Source organism: Dermacentor variabilis, chromosome 8 (genome assembly GCF_050947875.1).
Source record: "Dermacentor variabilis isolate Ectoservices chromosome 8, ASM5094787v1, whole genome shotgun sequence".
NCBI classification, from domain to species: Eukaryota; Metazoa; Arthropoda; class Arachnida; order Ixodida; family Ixodidae; genus Dermacentor; species Dermacentor variabilis.
In genome coordinates, this window is record NC_134575.1 from 28,319,798 (window position 1) to 28,332,023 (window position 12,226).

Here is a 12,226-nt window from a genome sequence, read left to right on the forward strand (position 1 = left end):
CTTCTCGTCACGTGACTGAGGAGACGCTGGGCAACGACGCCAGCGCCAGCGCTACGCGGAGAAAGGGGGTGAAAGGAGGAAGTCAGTTAGGAGAAGGGCGGCGAGGAGGGTAGTGAAGGTGGCGATGACGTTCGCGCAGGACCAAACTGCGTTACGGGGCAGCAGCGTATTGCGGCGAAGCCCAACGCAGCCCACGGAGACCTTCACAATAAAAGGCCCCGTGGCGGTAGAGGGGGACAGGCACACTCACTCAGCTCCTCTGCTCGCACGGACGAAGACGTTCGCTCTCCGTAAAGTTCTTCACCTGTGTGGTGTCGTGCGCATTCGGACTATTTATATTATTCGTCTCAACATGATCACGTGTTGGAAACCGACGACCACGGCTGCTTCCACGATGGTAAGTGTAGATCCTGGACGACGTGTTCGCCGGCAATGTACCAGGATTGCCTCGGAAGGGCGCGAGATGTCCGATACCATATTTCACAGGGTACTCCTACTCTTAGGGAGATAGGAGTCTATTGTGAAAGTGCACACGGGATCGACATGCAGAGAGTGAATACTGCAGCAGAAGTCCGAGCCCTATGCGGACTCGTTCACGGGTATTCAGTTTCAGTTTTGCAGAATGCTTCAAGCATTCAGAGCAAGAACCGGGTCAGCTGGGGCCTAAAGGCAAGCTTCTGAAACGAAAAAAAGAAAACGTCAGCTAGTGGTCTTGAAAACAGATTAGCTTTTCTCTTTAATACTAGTCAAATAACTACAAGCAGTTAGCAAAGCACGCTGTCGCACCTAAAGTTCAGGATGTTTATTTTTCGGCAGCGGTGACAGGAAGATACTGTTCAACTTCAATGCGAAATCTAATAATATGACCCTTACCCTAAAATATTATATCGCATCAGAGACGCGAGACGCTCTTTCGCGCAGCCAAGGCATGTAACGTTTCCTAAGAGTATTTTCTTTACATGGGTTTGGTGGAGGCATCGTTTAATGATATAAAATAACGCACGGCTCGGGTAGGTACTGTGCCTGAATACGATACAAAAGCCGATCAGAAACTCCTTACTTATGAGAAAGGGGCGTTGTCACTTAGAATCGGTTTTAATGCAAGCAAACAATGGGCACATAAATGAAGCTTGATAGCACGTGACTTTCATCATGCGGCATACTGCAGCCTTATACTCTTCGGAATAATGGATTAAGGGGGCTTTGCACTGCAGAAAACACAATTAAGAGCAAAGAAAGACATTCTCATCGCTTCCCTTAATGTTTCGCGGCCTTGTGATGTGTAACGCTGTCAAGACAGGCACCAATGTAATGCGCTCTGTTGATTGCTTCCGATCTTGAGCTTCAGTTTGTAAGCTATACCACCTACCTCACGTGAGCAAGCAAAAGCCGCTCTTCTTCACCGAACGAGATATCAAAAGGAGAACTCAACGAGATAACAAAGAAACAGTGGCGATGACTGTGGAAAACAGCGGTGCGCCTGAAAAGGTTACCTTTACATTTAAATTTAAATTTCTTTAAATTTTCAAGCTGCTTAATAACCTTTCTGTTATTTTTTTATTCCCACAGACGGAAACCAACAATATTAGGAGAGTGCCGTAAATTCTGGCTCGTTTTGACAGAAAAAAATTATCATTCAGTGAGCTGTTACGTCTTTCAGGACGCATGCGAGTTTCATGGCTACTTGTTAACCGTTTGGTCCGGCAACTTTCTCCCTAAGGGCCTGGGTAGTACATTCCCAGCTATGACCACAAAACAAGGAAAATAATCTTAAATGCTAAGCAGGATGTATTAACCCTGTCTACACATAGATCGGCGAAAGTCGCAAAGCAACAAAAAATATCAAATTAACTGCCGCCACTGCTGGCCGTACAGGAATATAAATTGACGTAAATGAAATGAAGTACCCTTCGAATGACCTGGCTGTATTTTTCCACAGCGCTCGTGGCTGAGCTTATAATTACACATAGGAGATGGTGGAGAGGTGTTTCTTCAAATGCGGCATTTGGCCTTCGCAGATTCCATCCCTCAAACGATACTTTATCTTCTATCTTGTGAGGTTAAAGCTACACTCCTTCGCAAATTCCATGCCTCAAACGATACTTTATCTTCTATCTCGTGAGGTTAAAGCTACACTCTTGAAGCAGACAATCAAGAAAACAATTTATCGAGAAAGAAAAGCTACATATCAACGTGCACAAAGTTGAGGACCAAATCGTTTGGCAACGTGGCCAATATTTAGGGTACCCATCTGCTCGACGTGAACGAAAAGCCATCCAGCCATTGGCCGTGAACCATATATTTGGAATATCTTGCGTAGCCGGTCAAAGGTGTATGCGCATGCGCGTCCTATTCACACCCGATGTCTGATACCAGGGCGCAGTGATCAATATGAACCGCGATCCTTAGCAACGTTCTGTGCTCGCATCTCGCGCCTATCTGCTTAGTTCACGTCGGAGGCCACGGGCGTGTGTGAAGGCAACGGCTGTAGATATCGTGTCGTTATCGATCCGTGGAGGTCACACGAGGTTCCCCGTCCGCCTCTGCCGATGTGTTCGATATCTGCCATATAAATAAATGAGAGAGAGAAAGAGAGAGAGAAAGAGAGAGAGCGAAAGATAGTCGACGAGTCTATCTACCACGAAGATGGTCTTCAGAAAAATAACTTTTACGTACTTCGACTGCAGAGTAGTTCGACTAAAGCGGAAAGCTCTTTGCGCTGATAGTCAAGAAGGCCGCCGCCGTTACGATATGCAAAGCAGAACCAAACGCCGATGCCTTTAGCCGTTCTCACTTGGCACGGGAGTCGTGGAAATTTTCTCCACGTCTGTCGTTATCCCATTCGTGATCGGCGATGCCTTCTATATAGCGTCTACCGTCTATCGGGAGTCGTTTACCAACTGCTTTAGGCGGTGCGATATGCTCGTTTCATCTGAATATGAACGCGGAGTCGAATTCAACATAAAAGCTGCTTCGTACAATTTGTTGATTGAAATAAAAAATGGAAAACAATACTTGCTAGGAAAGCTTTTATATTTCGTACCAGCGATGTCTCCCGACGTGTGCTAGTTAAATTAAGGAAACTTGCTGCACAAAAGCTTATAGTCGTGCTTTTGTTGTGGCTATGCGGACTACGGCATAGGTCAAGGTGCCCCCAACGTCCTCTCACCCTCTATATCAAAAGGTTAGGCATCATTCACAATACTGTCCATGAGATGTCCCTAGGTAACATTTTACATCTGCGGCCTGAAATATTTCGTCGTGTAAATTTTTCTATACGTTCCCTAGGAACAATCCCGTTTGGTAGAACACTGCCAACGATACACTAATGAAGTAGATTAGTGAATAACTTTGACTGTAGATGGTTTGTCCAAGTGCTGTTTACAAAAATTCTTTCAAGCAGGCAGGACATTCTAATTGAAGTGCGTAGTTAATGATATACTGCTAATTCTTTGTAGTAACGACAGAACTGGGGACAAATTTTATGTCAGGTCGGAAAGCAAAAGACACTGTGGTACTGACGCACGTCCGCGGGATAAAAGATACGAGCCTGTATAACTTATTCCGAAGTCATCCAGAAGTGTGGCGCCACTCATAACCCGAATAGCCATGGAACGAAGACAAATCACTATCAAACGACCGATAGAGCAATGCATACAACCGCCAAAAAAGAGTGCTTGGTGCAGACATATCCACTTATATAGTGTTTGTTGGGCAGTATGTCTCACGCACGTGTCGTCTTGTTCTCTTCTGTTAATAAGTATGTGACCTCCCTCCACCGCCTCCTCCCAACCGCGTTTTCGATAAGCTCTGTGGACATATGATAAATAAATAAATCATACGGCGAGTTTCTGTCCGTACTCGGTGAAGCGTACCACACAACAGCTAGAAGGGGACGAAGAAATAAGTCAAGGTGCAGGGTGGAGAACAGAATAAAGGCGAAATTGGAGACAACAATGTGGCACAAAACGGAAAACCAAACCAAGCCAATATAGCATCTGTTGTGCGCAGTTTATTAATGCAGTTTAATTACATTCCGTAAAGCACGCAACCGACGTTCGCTCACCACCGCGGATGGTCGTAAATCATGGCATGACGCCACGAAAGTTGTATTCGCTAAGATACCCGCAAGAAAAAGGAAAAAACAAACATTCGAGCAGCCCGGAGGGAGTCAGGGAAATTGCGAGAAAGAACCGGTAAGCCTGGTGCTTACTATGTATTTTATTTGGCCCATTATAATTATTATTATTTCATTTTTTTTCATGCAGCGCTTTCGTACTAGAGACACAAAACACTGAGAGGAATAGTATTGCGCTCTTTGCGTTGGCTGCTTCCATTCGCGGGGCGCCTAATGCCCAACCTCGCCAGTGTACTATTAAAAACGCCGTGGCGTATAGCTCTCTTTCCGGTTGTAATTACTCCGCCCGACTGCTTTCCAGGAGGGAAATTTAATATATTGAAGCCAGCGGGGCGCAGAAATAACCGATAATTCCGCTCCAGCGAGACGAAAAGAAAAAAAAACACGAGAAGGAAAAGAACACGTCAGTTTTCACACGGGCACCATTGAACTAACGCTAGACGCCGACATGGGCATTAGGCTGCTGAGAGTAATCGCCAGAGAGAGATAAAGAAAGGCAGAGAGGCTAACCATGGTCGTGCAAAGTTGACAGCCCTGCACATGGTAAAGAGGGAAGAAATATATACGAAGGGAAAGGCAAAGTCAGAATGAGCCCTTCCTCTTCAACGCGGCTGTGTTATTCGTACTAGTAATGGTGCGATGAGGTGTAACATCATGGCTAGACGTACTGTTTCGTAGCGTAACAAAAGAACGTTTTACGACAAGGTGACACAGACGACACCGATGCGCCAACTCGCAACAGTCTTATTTTCTGTTAGCATGAGGCCTTTGTACATACTTCAAGGAATAGAAAAATAAGTTGAGATGGGCAAACCAAACGCAATTATAAATAGTGACCCAGATTAAACCTAAAACACCTCACTTCATTTGTCAAAGAAGAAAAAAAATAATGTAACCATCTTTACCAAACATTTGAGTAAGGGAAATGAGCTGTTGTGGTTTTAAACTGCGTAATTTTATCCTCCTGTCGGGTTTGCTTCTCTCAAATTTTCTACTGTCGTTTGAAACATACATTCATACATGAATTATTTTAATAAAAAGAAGAAGAATTATATATCTGAATGGTACTTAGGCATCATGCTCTAACCGAAAATGAAACACTTGTGAGTTCGTGCCTCCCCTGTCTGCGCCATTTTGTCGTTACCCTATTAATTGTTGCGCTAGGAAGCAGCTCGTACTGCCAATATAGACACACGTACTGCACATCTCTTGATACGCAAGGAATTTGACCAGACTAAATAACATAATTATTGTTTGCGAGTGACATCATCATCCGCCGCACACCTCCTGACACGATGGTCTCTCTCTCTCTCTCTCTTTGCAGCTGCTTTTCAGCATGCTCGTGGTGCTGTGTCCCGCCTACGTGCTCGTGCACCCCGCTGGCGTTGTGCCCCAGACTCAGGTGGTGTACCAGTCACCGCATCAACCCCCTGTGGTGCCCGTGGCGGGTCCAGGAGAGCCACACGTCATCTATCACTACGGGCTCGGAGGCGTGAGGTGAGACCTTAGTGACAGGAGACACTCTACTAGGGAGTTTTAGCAGAAAGTCCATGCCTAGCTCTCATCCCTCTTGCACAAAATAAAGTCACCACACCGATCTGTGGACTCCGATAACATGCTCATACATCAGCCACATTCCATGTGCTCCCAGAGACAAGGTGGCCAGAGGCGAGATCGGCTCCACAAAAACACGCAGTGTTTAGAGAGGGGGAGATTTAGCAAAGCGCAGTCGTCTATCTTGACGTCGTGAAGAAGCGCGAAGTCGGCCTCCCTATAAGTGCTACCGTGTATATACTTATCTATACAGCCCATCGCAAACCACTGAGGTTTAATTAGCGCGAGACAGTATCGATTTCGTAGACGCAACCATGTCTAAAATTAGCGAGTTTCAGCAAAACGCCGTAGCGTGTTACAATGTAAACACTGTACCTGCTCAGGCTCTTTTCTTTCCCTCTGCTTTTACTAAGTAACGAAAGGAGTAGAATGCAGAACATGTTTCTTTAAAAAAAGCATACGCAAGAATATACCGGACGCGATGCCCTTAAGATGAACGTGTCAGACAAAACTCAACGGCATCACAACATGCAGACTGCCTGCGCCACAATACAGTATCTTCTATTGGAGGCGGAGCAGCTTTGATATTTCCGGCACAGTTCATCACGACCCTCTGGCAGCGGATTGGCGTAAGTTTGCGATCGGTGACACTCCATCAGCAGCCAGCGAATATCAGCTGCTTGCATGTCATGCTGCACAATCGTCAAGGAATGAAGGATCTAAACACGATAAACAAAGACCACACAAACGCTTCCTATAAAACATATGACCACGGTAAGTCTAGTTAAAAAAGTAACCGCTAAGGAAAATAGTCTCACAACAAATGAATACACAATAGTCCTTGCACTACGCAGATCAGTAACCAACATGAACTCTAGAGGGACTACAGAAGCACGCATTCAATTGTTTTTAGTACGGTGCGCTGATCACCGTCGCGGCTGTCCGCATTGACTTGTCAACGCCGTCATTATGGCTTTCTTTTTTTTGTTCACTTCCTTCTTATTCCAGTGCTGAGTAGCTGGTCAGAAGACAGGGCTTCAGACTGGGCTCCTGGCGAAACGTTACGTTAGATAAACTTGCATTTCATACGTATGTCCTTTTCTGTTATTTCACACTGCACGGGATACTCCGAAGTATATAATATGCCTTCTTTTGTCTCGGTGATGCAGCGTGGGAATTAAACAGCAATTCGAACGTTTCTCGCAGGCCCGAACTGCAGCCTCCCGTAGTGTTCGTGCGAGTGATTCCCGCGTATCCGCCCCCGAACCAGCCTCCCTTGCAGCCTCCGTTCATCGAGGAAGTGCCGCCCGTATTCAAGAACCCACCTCCAGACCCCGAAGACACCCCGCCTACCAAGAAGCCCGGCATCCAGGGGCGCGGAGGTCGCCGCTCGGACTGTCCCGAGGTGGACAACAAGAAGGGAATCGCACCACCGCCCACCCGTAAGCCCTCGAAGAGGGGCCGCGGCAGTCAGACGAGGAAGTCCAGGAGGCCGCCGGCGGAGGCGACCACCCGAAGACCACCGAGCAAGGCCAACCGCCGCATCAACCCCAAGAGCGAACGCCTGAGTACCGAGAGGCTAACCCTCGCCAAGAATCCCTAATGCTCTTACCGAGCCGTCTGAGAGCCGTCTGCGACGCCCTGTGCAATTTTCGCCGCCGGCGGATTCCGCCATGTTGCCTATTCTGATTGGCTCTAAGCTCAGGGTCACGTGCTCCCTGATCGTTTCCAAAACAGCAACGTGGCGGTGTTCCGCCGTCGGTGAATGGCTCGTAACGAGGCACAGCGAATGCTTCGCAGACGGCCGAAAGAGTCATTGTCTGACTGCTGCGGTGCTTTCTTCTGTGAGTCTGCGGAACTGCGAAGTCTGCTCGAAACTGGATGGAAGCCTTTTGTAGCCCTCAGTGTGGACGTTTGCTGACGCAGTTTTTTTTTGTCCTGGCACGCGAACTAGCAACATGACCTTGGGCCCTCTCTGCTCGAAAATTCCAATGGCACATTGTAGTGTAGAAGAGCTAACGATAGCTGCAGCGACATGAACTATCACAATATCCTACAATAAAATAACTAAAATCTGGGCTAGTTAGCAGTTCAGTACGGTGGGAAATACTGAGACACCTCGTGCTCCATGAACACAGGAATGAAAGAGCAATACAGACTGTTAGCTTCTAGAGTTGAGCTATATAATCAGCACACCTGCTAAAAAAAGGGTATTAGGACTCGTATGTTCAGCAGCTTGATTTGGAAAGTGCCATACATGTTAAAAGGAGACGTGTTGTCTACATGGCCTCTTGACTCCGAGGCGGGTTTCGCTTTACAAAGAACGGATGAATGTGACGTCACATGCGTCATCGCTTGTTTGCGAACGCTTTCGCGCTCAACAACCGGGCCAATGTAACGCATAGGACAACTACAGCGGCGCGTTTTATTGCATGGATTTGCGCGCGCATATTCAGTAAGCAGCGCCACTTTCGAGAGGACTGACTGTAAACGCAGACAGCGAAGACTGCACGCGTGAACTGCTGCCACCCCTTGCGATGCTCGGGGTGTTTTTAGTCATATAACATGAACTTAGTCACGACACTTATTCCATCCACCATCGATTCCGCGCATACAAACTTCGACCGGCCGCCGGTGTTTCCGGGTTCTAAGCAATCGCAATGCTGACGTTGTCCTGCAAACCCTGGGCTTGCATAAAGCAACACCCGCAGACGCACCGGCACGTTCGGACTGGATCGTCATACTTCATCGAAAGTAATTTATCTACGTGTTTGCATTCATTTTAAGTTTATTTCTCTGTAAATAAACACACATGTTTTATCCAAAGTGTCGTGCTTTGCGTCATTCTTCCTGGGATCCCTTCCACCATCCCTGTAAGCGAATAAAGGCTCCGTACAAGACGAACAATTCGCAGCATTGCAAGATGAAGGCTCGGAGCTACGTACCAATAAGGGCCGAGTAAGGAAGGCATAGCCTTACACCTAACAAAGACCAGTTCTGAAACGCTGGTTCCAGCCTGAGGCTTACAATATTCAGTCAGTTCTGGTCACTGATTGATTGATTGACTTATTGATTGAATCATTGGGGTTTAACGTCCTAACGCGAGAACGCGGCTATATGAGGCGTGGGTAGAGGGCGCTGGATTATTTTTGTCCGCCTTGGGTCTTTAAGTGCACCTAAATCTAACTAAAAGAATGCTTTTTCACTTCGCCCCCGTCGAAACTCGGCCACGACTGTCGGGCCGCGAGTCTAACCCGAGACATCGTGCTAGGAGCGGGACGTCATATCTGCTGAGCTACACCGGCGAGTGGATCCTATTACTCAAAAAGCCTCTAAAGCTTTCTTGTAGCTTCCTCAGTGACTCGATGGCTGTGGCGGTCCCGTGTCGATTACGCAATCATCGGCTTCATCGCCGACAAATGTGACGGCATTACTTTGCATGTAGAAAAAAAAAGAAAGAAAAGACACTCATGTCCCATGTTAATGGTCGGACGTTAAGGAACGCCATGGTAGCGTAACTTCTTCCAGATCACGCGGCTTCGGCGAGTGCCCTTGCGGGCCACTGCGCAGTCCTTAAGCCATAACGTTTGTTGTGATACTCTCCTGAGACAACAAAATCGCAGACACAGAATACTTTTCTTCACAGTCAGTTCGTCTATCGTCAACTGGTTTCTTACGAAACTGATGAACTAATTGCTCGGTGAGGTGGTACGAGGTCATGCTCGTAGCAGTGCCGCCGTGTCTGCGCCCGCAGAGCCCTTTTCTTCGGTTTGTTCGTACAGAAACGCCTTTCGTTTGCTCAAAGACGTTGACACTAGGTTTCACATAACCTGACGGTTCCTTAGCTTCAATTTTCGTTCGGAATTTCTGCGCCGTCTGATCGCGTTTCAACTGCATTACGCGTAACTTTTTTTTTCGCCATTGGCGATGGCGCAGAGGTATACCTCCCACGCCAAAATATCAATTTTTGTCAAAAAACGGTAACAACCGAGCGACTAAACACTTGATATATAGATATTGTGGCCTGCGTCTAACTTTATGTTAAAGCAGAATATTTTACCTTAAACTTAGTGCTTTCATTTTGAAACAGATGAAAGCAGATGTACACGAAGCTGCAAACTGAATCTGAAGCGGTTATAGGCCAGCTGCAACGAAATTTCCCTTGTACTAAAACGACCATAAATTGCGAGCGTATGGTCTCAAAGTAATACTAGGAAAGTGCCAGTAAACCTCAAAAAACGGGGAAGAAATCGAGAGGCCGACATAGACAAAGCGACAGGAAAGTGGCTGGTCTAGGAAGGTAGCTGGCCGCTTTGTCTATGCCTCTCAATTTTTTCCCCTTTCCAAGTTTGCTGGCATTTTCCTAGTATAGCCGTGCAGCAACTAGCACAACAAGTCACTCTTATGAACTCTCATAGTAACCTCGGCAAAGCCGCAGGGCTGGTAATTGCATAATTTTGTCATTAGCAGCTATTAAAAAGCGCATATGCAGATGACACGTGCACCTGGCGGCAAAGCGGTAGCGATGCGACTATGGCGAATATTGAGGAACCGTACGAAAGTCTTGATCTCTGAGTTTCGCCGCGGTTGCGCCCACAGGTGGCCAGGCACATTGCACGCTCATCATTTGCGGGTTAAGGAGGTTCCCTCTCGGCGTACGGTCTCCCTGTTGCGCTCGCGATTTGAGCTGTCGCAAGAAACCCGATGCGTGGGCGTCGGATGCTGGAATACGTTCGTACCTACTCGAAAACGAGTAGTGCAGTTGTGCAGTACACAACGCTGAGTAGAGGAAGGCCGAACACATCTTTCTTGTCCCAGCTCTCAGAGCGAAAGTGTGGACCGCGGCGCAGCGGTCAATTGCGACGCGATAACCCCCCAACGTGCACATACCGTGTAAACTGCAGTTGACGAAGCTGCACAAGCTATATTTCAACAGCACATTGACTTACCCATCAGGATCGCCTTGGCAAACGCTTTCTCGGGGTCGACTATATGTACCACATGCCACGATGGAGCACGAAAACCAAAGGTAATGTTCAAAGAACAAGTTGTGCTCAAGGGCTATATTATCTGGCGATCATTTCCGGTGGTGCATCATCTTCAAGATGTTTCGTGCGTCTCTACATCGGACGTGTCGAAATATAGAAACGAAATCCTTTCTGACACAGCGCCAGAAACGAGCAGGAACCGCATACTGCATTTGTCACGAAGGAGAACGCGACGCGGTGGCCACGGTGTAGATGCGGCGGCAAGCCATGCAGGAATGCGATGCCGCCAAAGCGAAATAGGCGAAGCTATATCACGGCCGCAGTCCGGCGTGTCTGGCCGAGAGTTTACGCACACTTAACACCGAGCCTCAGCTATACTTATCATCCGTTACTACAGATGGCGGTAGTCCGGCGCTCACAGCGTGCCAGGCAGGGGCCGCTGAAGTCGGATGCGTCATGCGGGAGGTGGTAAATGATCGCTAAAATCTTACACTGCGTTTAAACCACGACCGCAGCAACACGGCGATCAGTTGTTGCCACAGCGACAGCGAGCGCTTCTTTGTCGCGGCGAGCGAGCGCTTCTTTGTCGAAGGCGCATGCGCAACATGCACGCTTCATTGAACTCGAGCAGCATGCTGCTGGTCAGCCAAGCTAGCGCGCGATGCACCCTGTTCCAGCTCATCCGGCGTGAGATATGCTTTATTCCCGCGCCAGCCACGCAAGACAGTAGAGCGTCCAATGTTCGCCGGTTTAGCCCAACTGCGCCACGCGCGGATCGTAGAATACTTTGCAGTAAAAGAACATCGCGCGCGCGCGCGACGGCGTTGTCACAGCGCACGAAGCAGCTATAACGTATACGGGACCAGTCCGCTGATGCACCGGAACGGAACGGAATAGGGAAGCCATAGCCTCCTCTCGAGGGAGCCTGGGGAAGCAGACAGCACGGGTGCTGGTTCTCCACATTCTTCACCGTACGTAACTTCCACCGGGCGATATTGGCGGTGTTTTCGTCAGTTTCCGCAAGAAAAACATCGATTTTTGCGAGGTCTCTGGGAGGCATTGACCTGCATTTCAAGCGCAAAATTTTTGCACAGAGGCTACTGCATGTCTAAAACATCCGAAACTGGGCGTTTTAAGCGGTCGAAGCTGGCGTCACTGAACCAAATTATTTCCAAAAGAGGCCGAAAGCATGCTAGATATTCCTTTGTACGACCGATGAAGAACTGTTGCTACAGCAGACTTTTTTCTCCTCTTGCCCAAAGAAGAAGTCGCCAAAATAGGTGCGACAGATGCCTAAATGAAAGTGGAGATATCGCGAAAACTAGGAAACCTAAATACAAGTCTAGTTTTCTCGCAGTTAGGTTCCCTTTCAAGGTTACCGGATGGCCCCAACAAAATACAGTCAAATGATCTCAATATGTAGCCCAAAAATATGCAGACCCAATTTTTTTTTGTTAGCGAAACATAGCCAACAACATAGTCGAAACGCTTGATGATGTTCTGCAGGTTTCTTGTAGATGGTGTCCAAATGTCACAGCATATTTCC

The 12,226-nt window shown here is 47.7% G+C and overlaps 1 protein-coding gene across 1 annotated transcript; it reads left to right on the plus strand.

Annotated features, from left to right (window-relative positions):
• Positions 1-225: 225 nt before the first annotated feature.
• LOC142589911 (uncharacterized) lies at positions 226-8,518 on the plus strand. The gene is made up of 3 exons (XM_075701589.1): positions 226-397; positions 5,463-5,635; positions 6,899-8,518. The coding sequence occupies exons 1-3, from the start codon at positions 353-355 to the stop codon at positions 7,293-7,295; spliced, it is 615 nt and encodes a 204-aa protein (XP_075557704.1). The 5' UTR covers positions 226-352; the 3' UTR covers positions 7,296-8,518.
• The last annotated feature ends 3,708 nt before the right edge of the window (positions 8,519-12,226 follow it).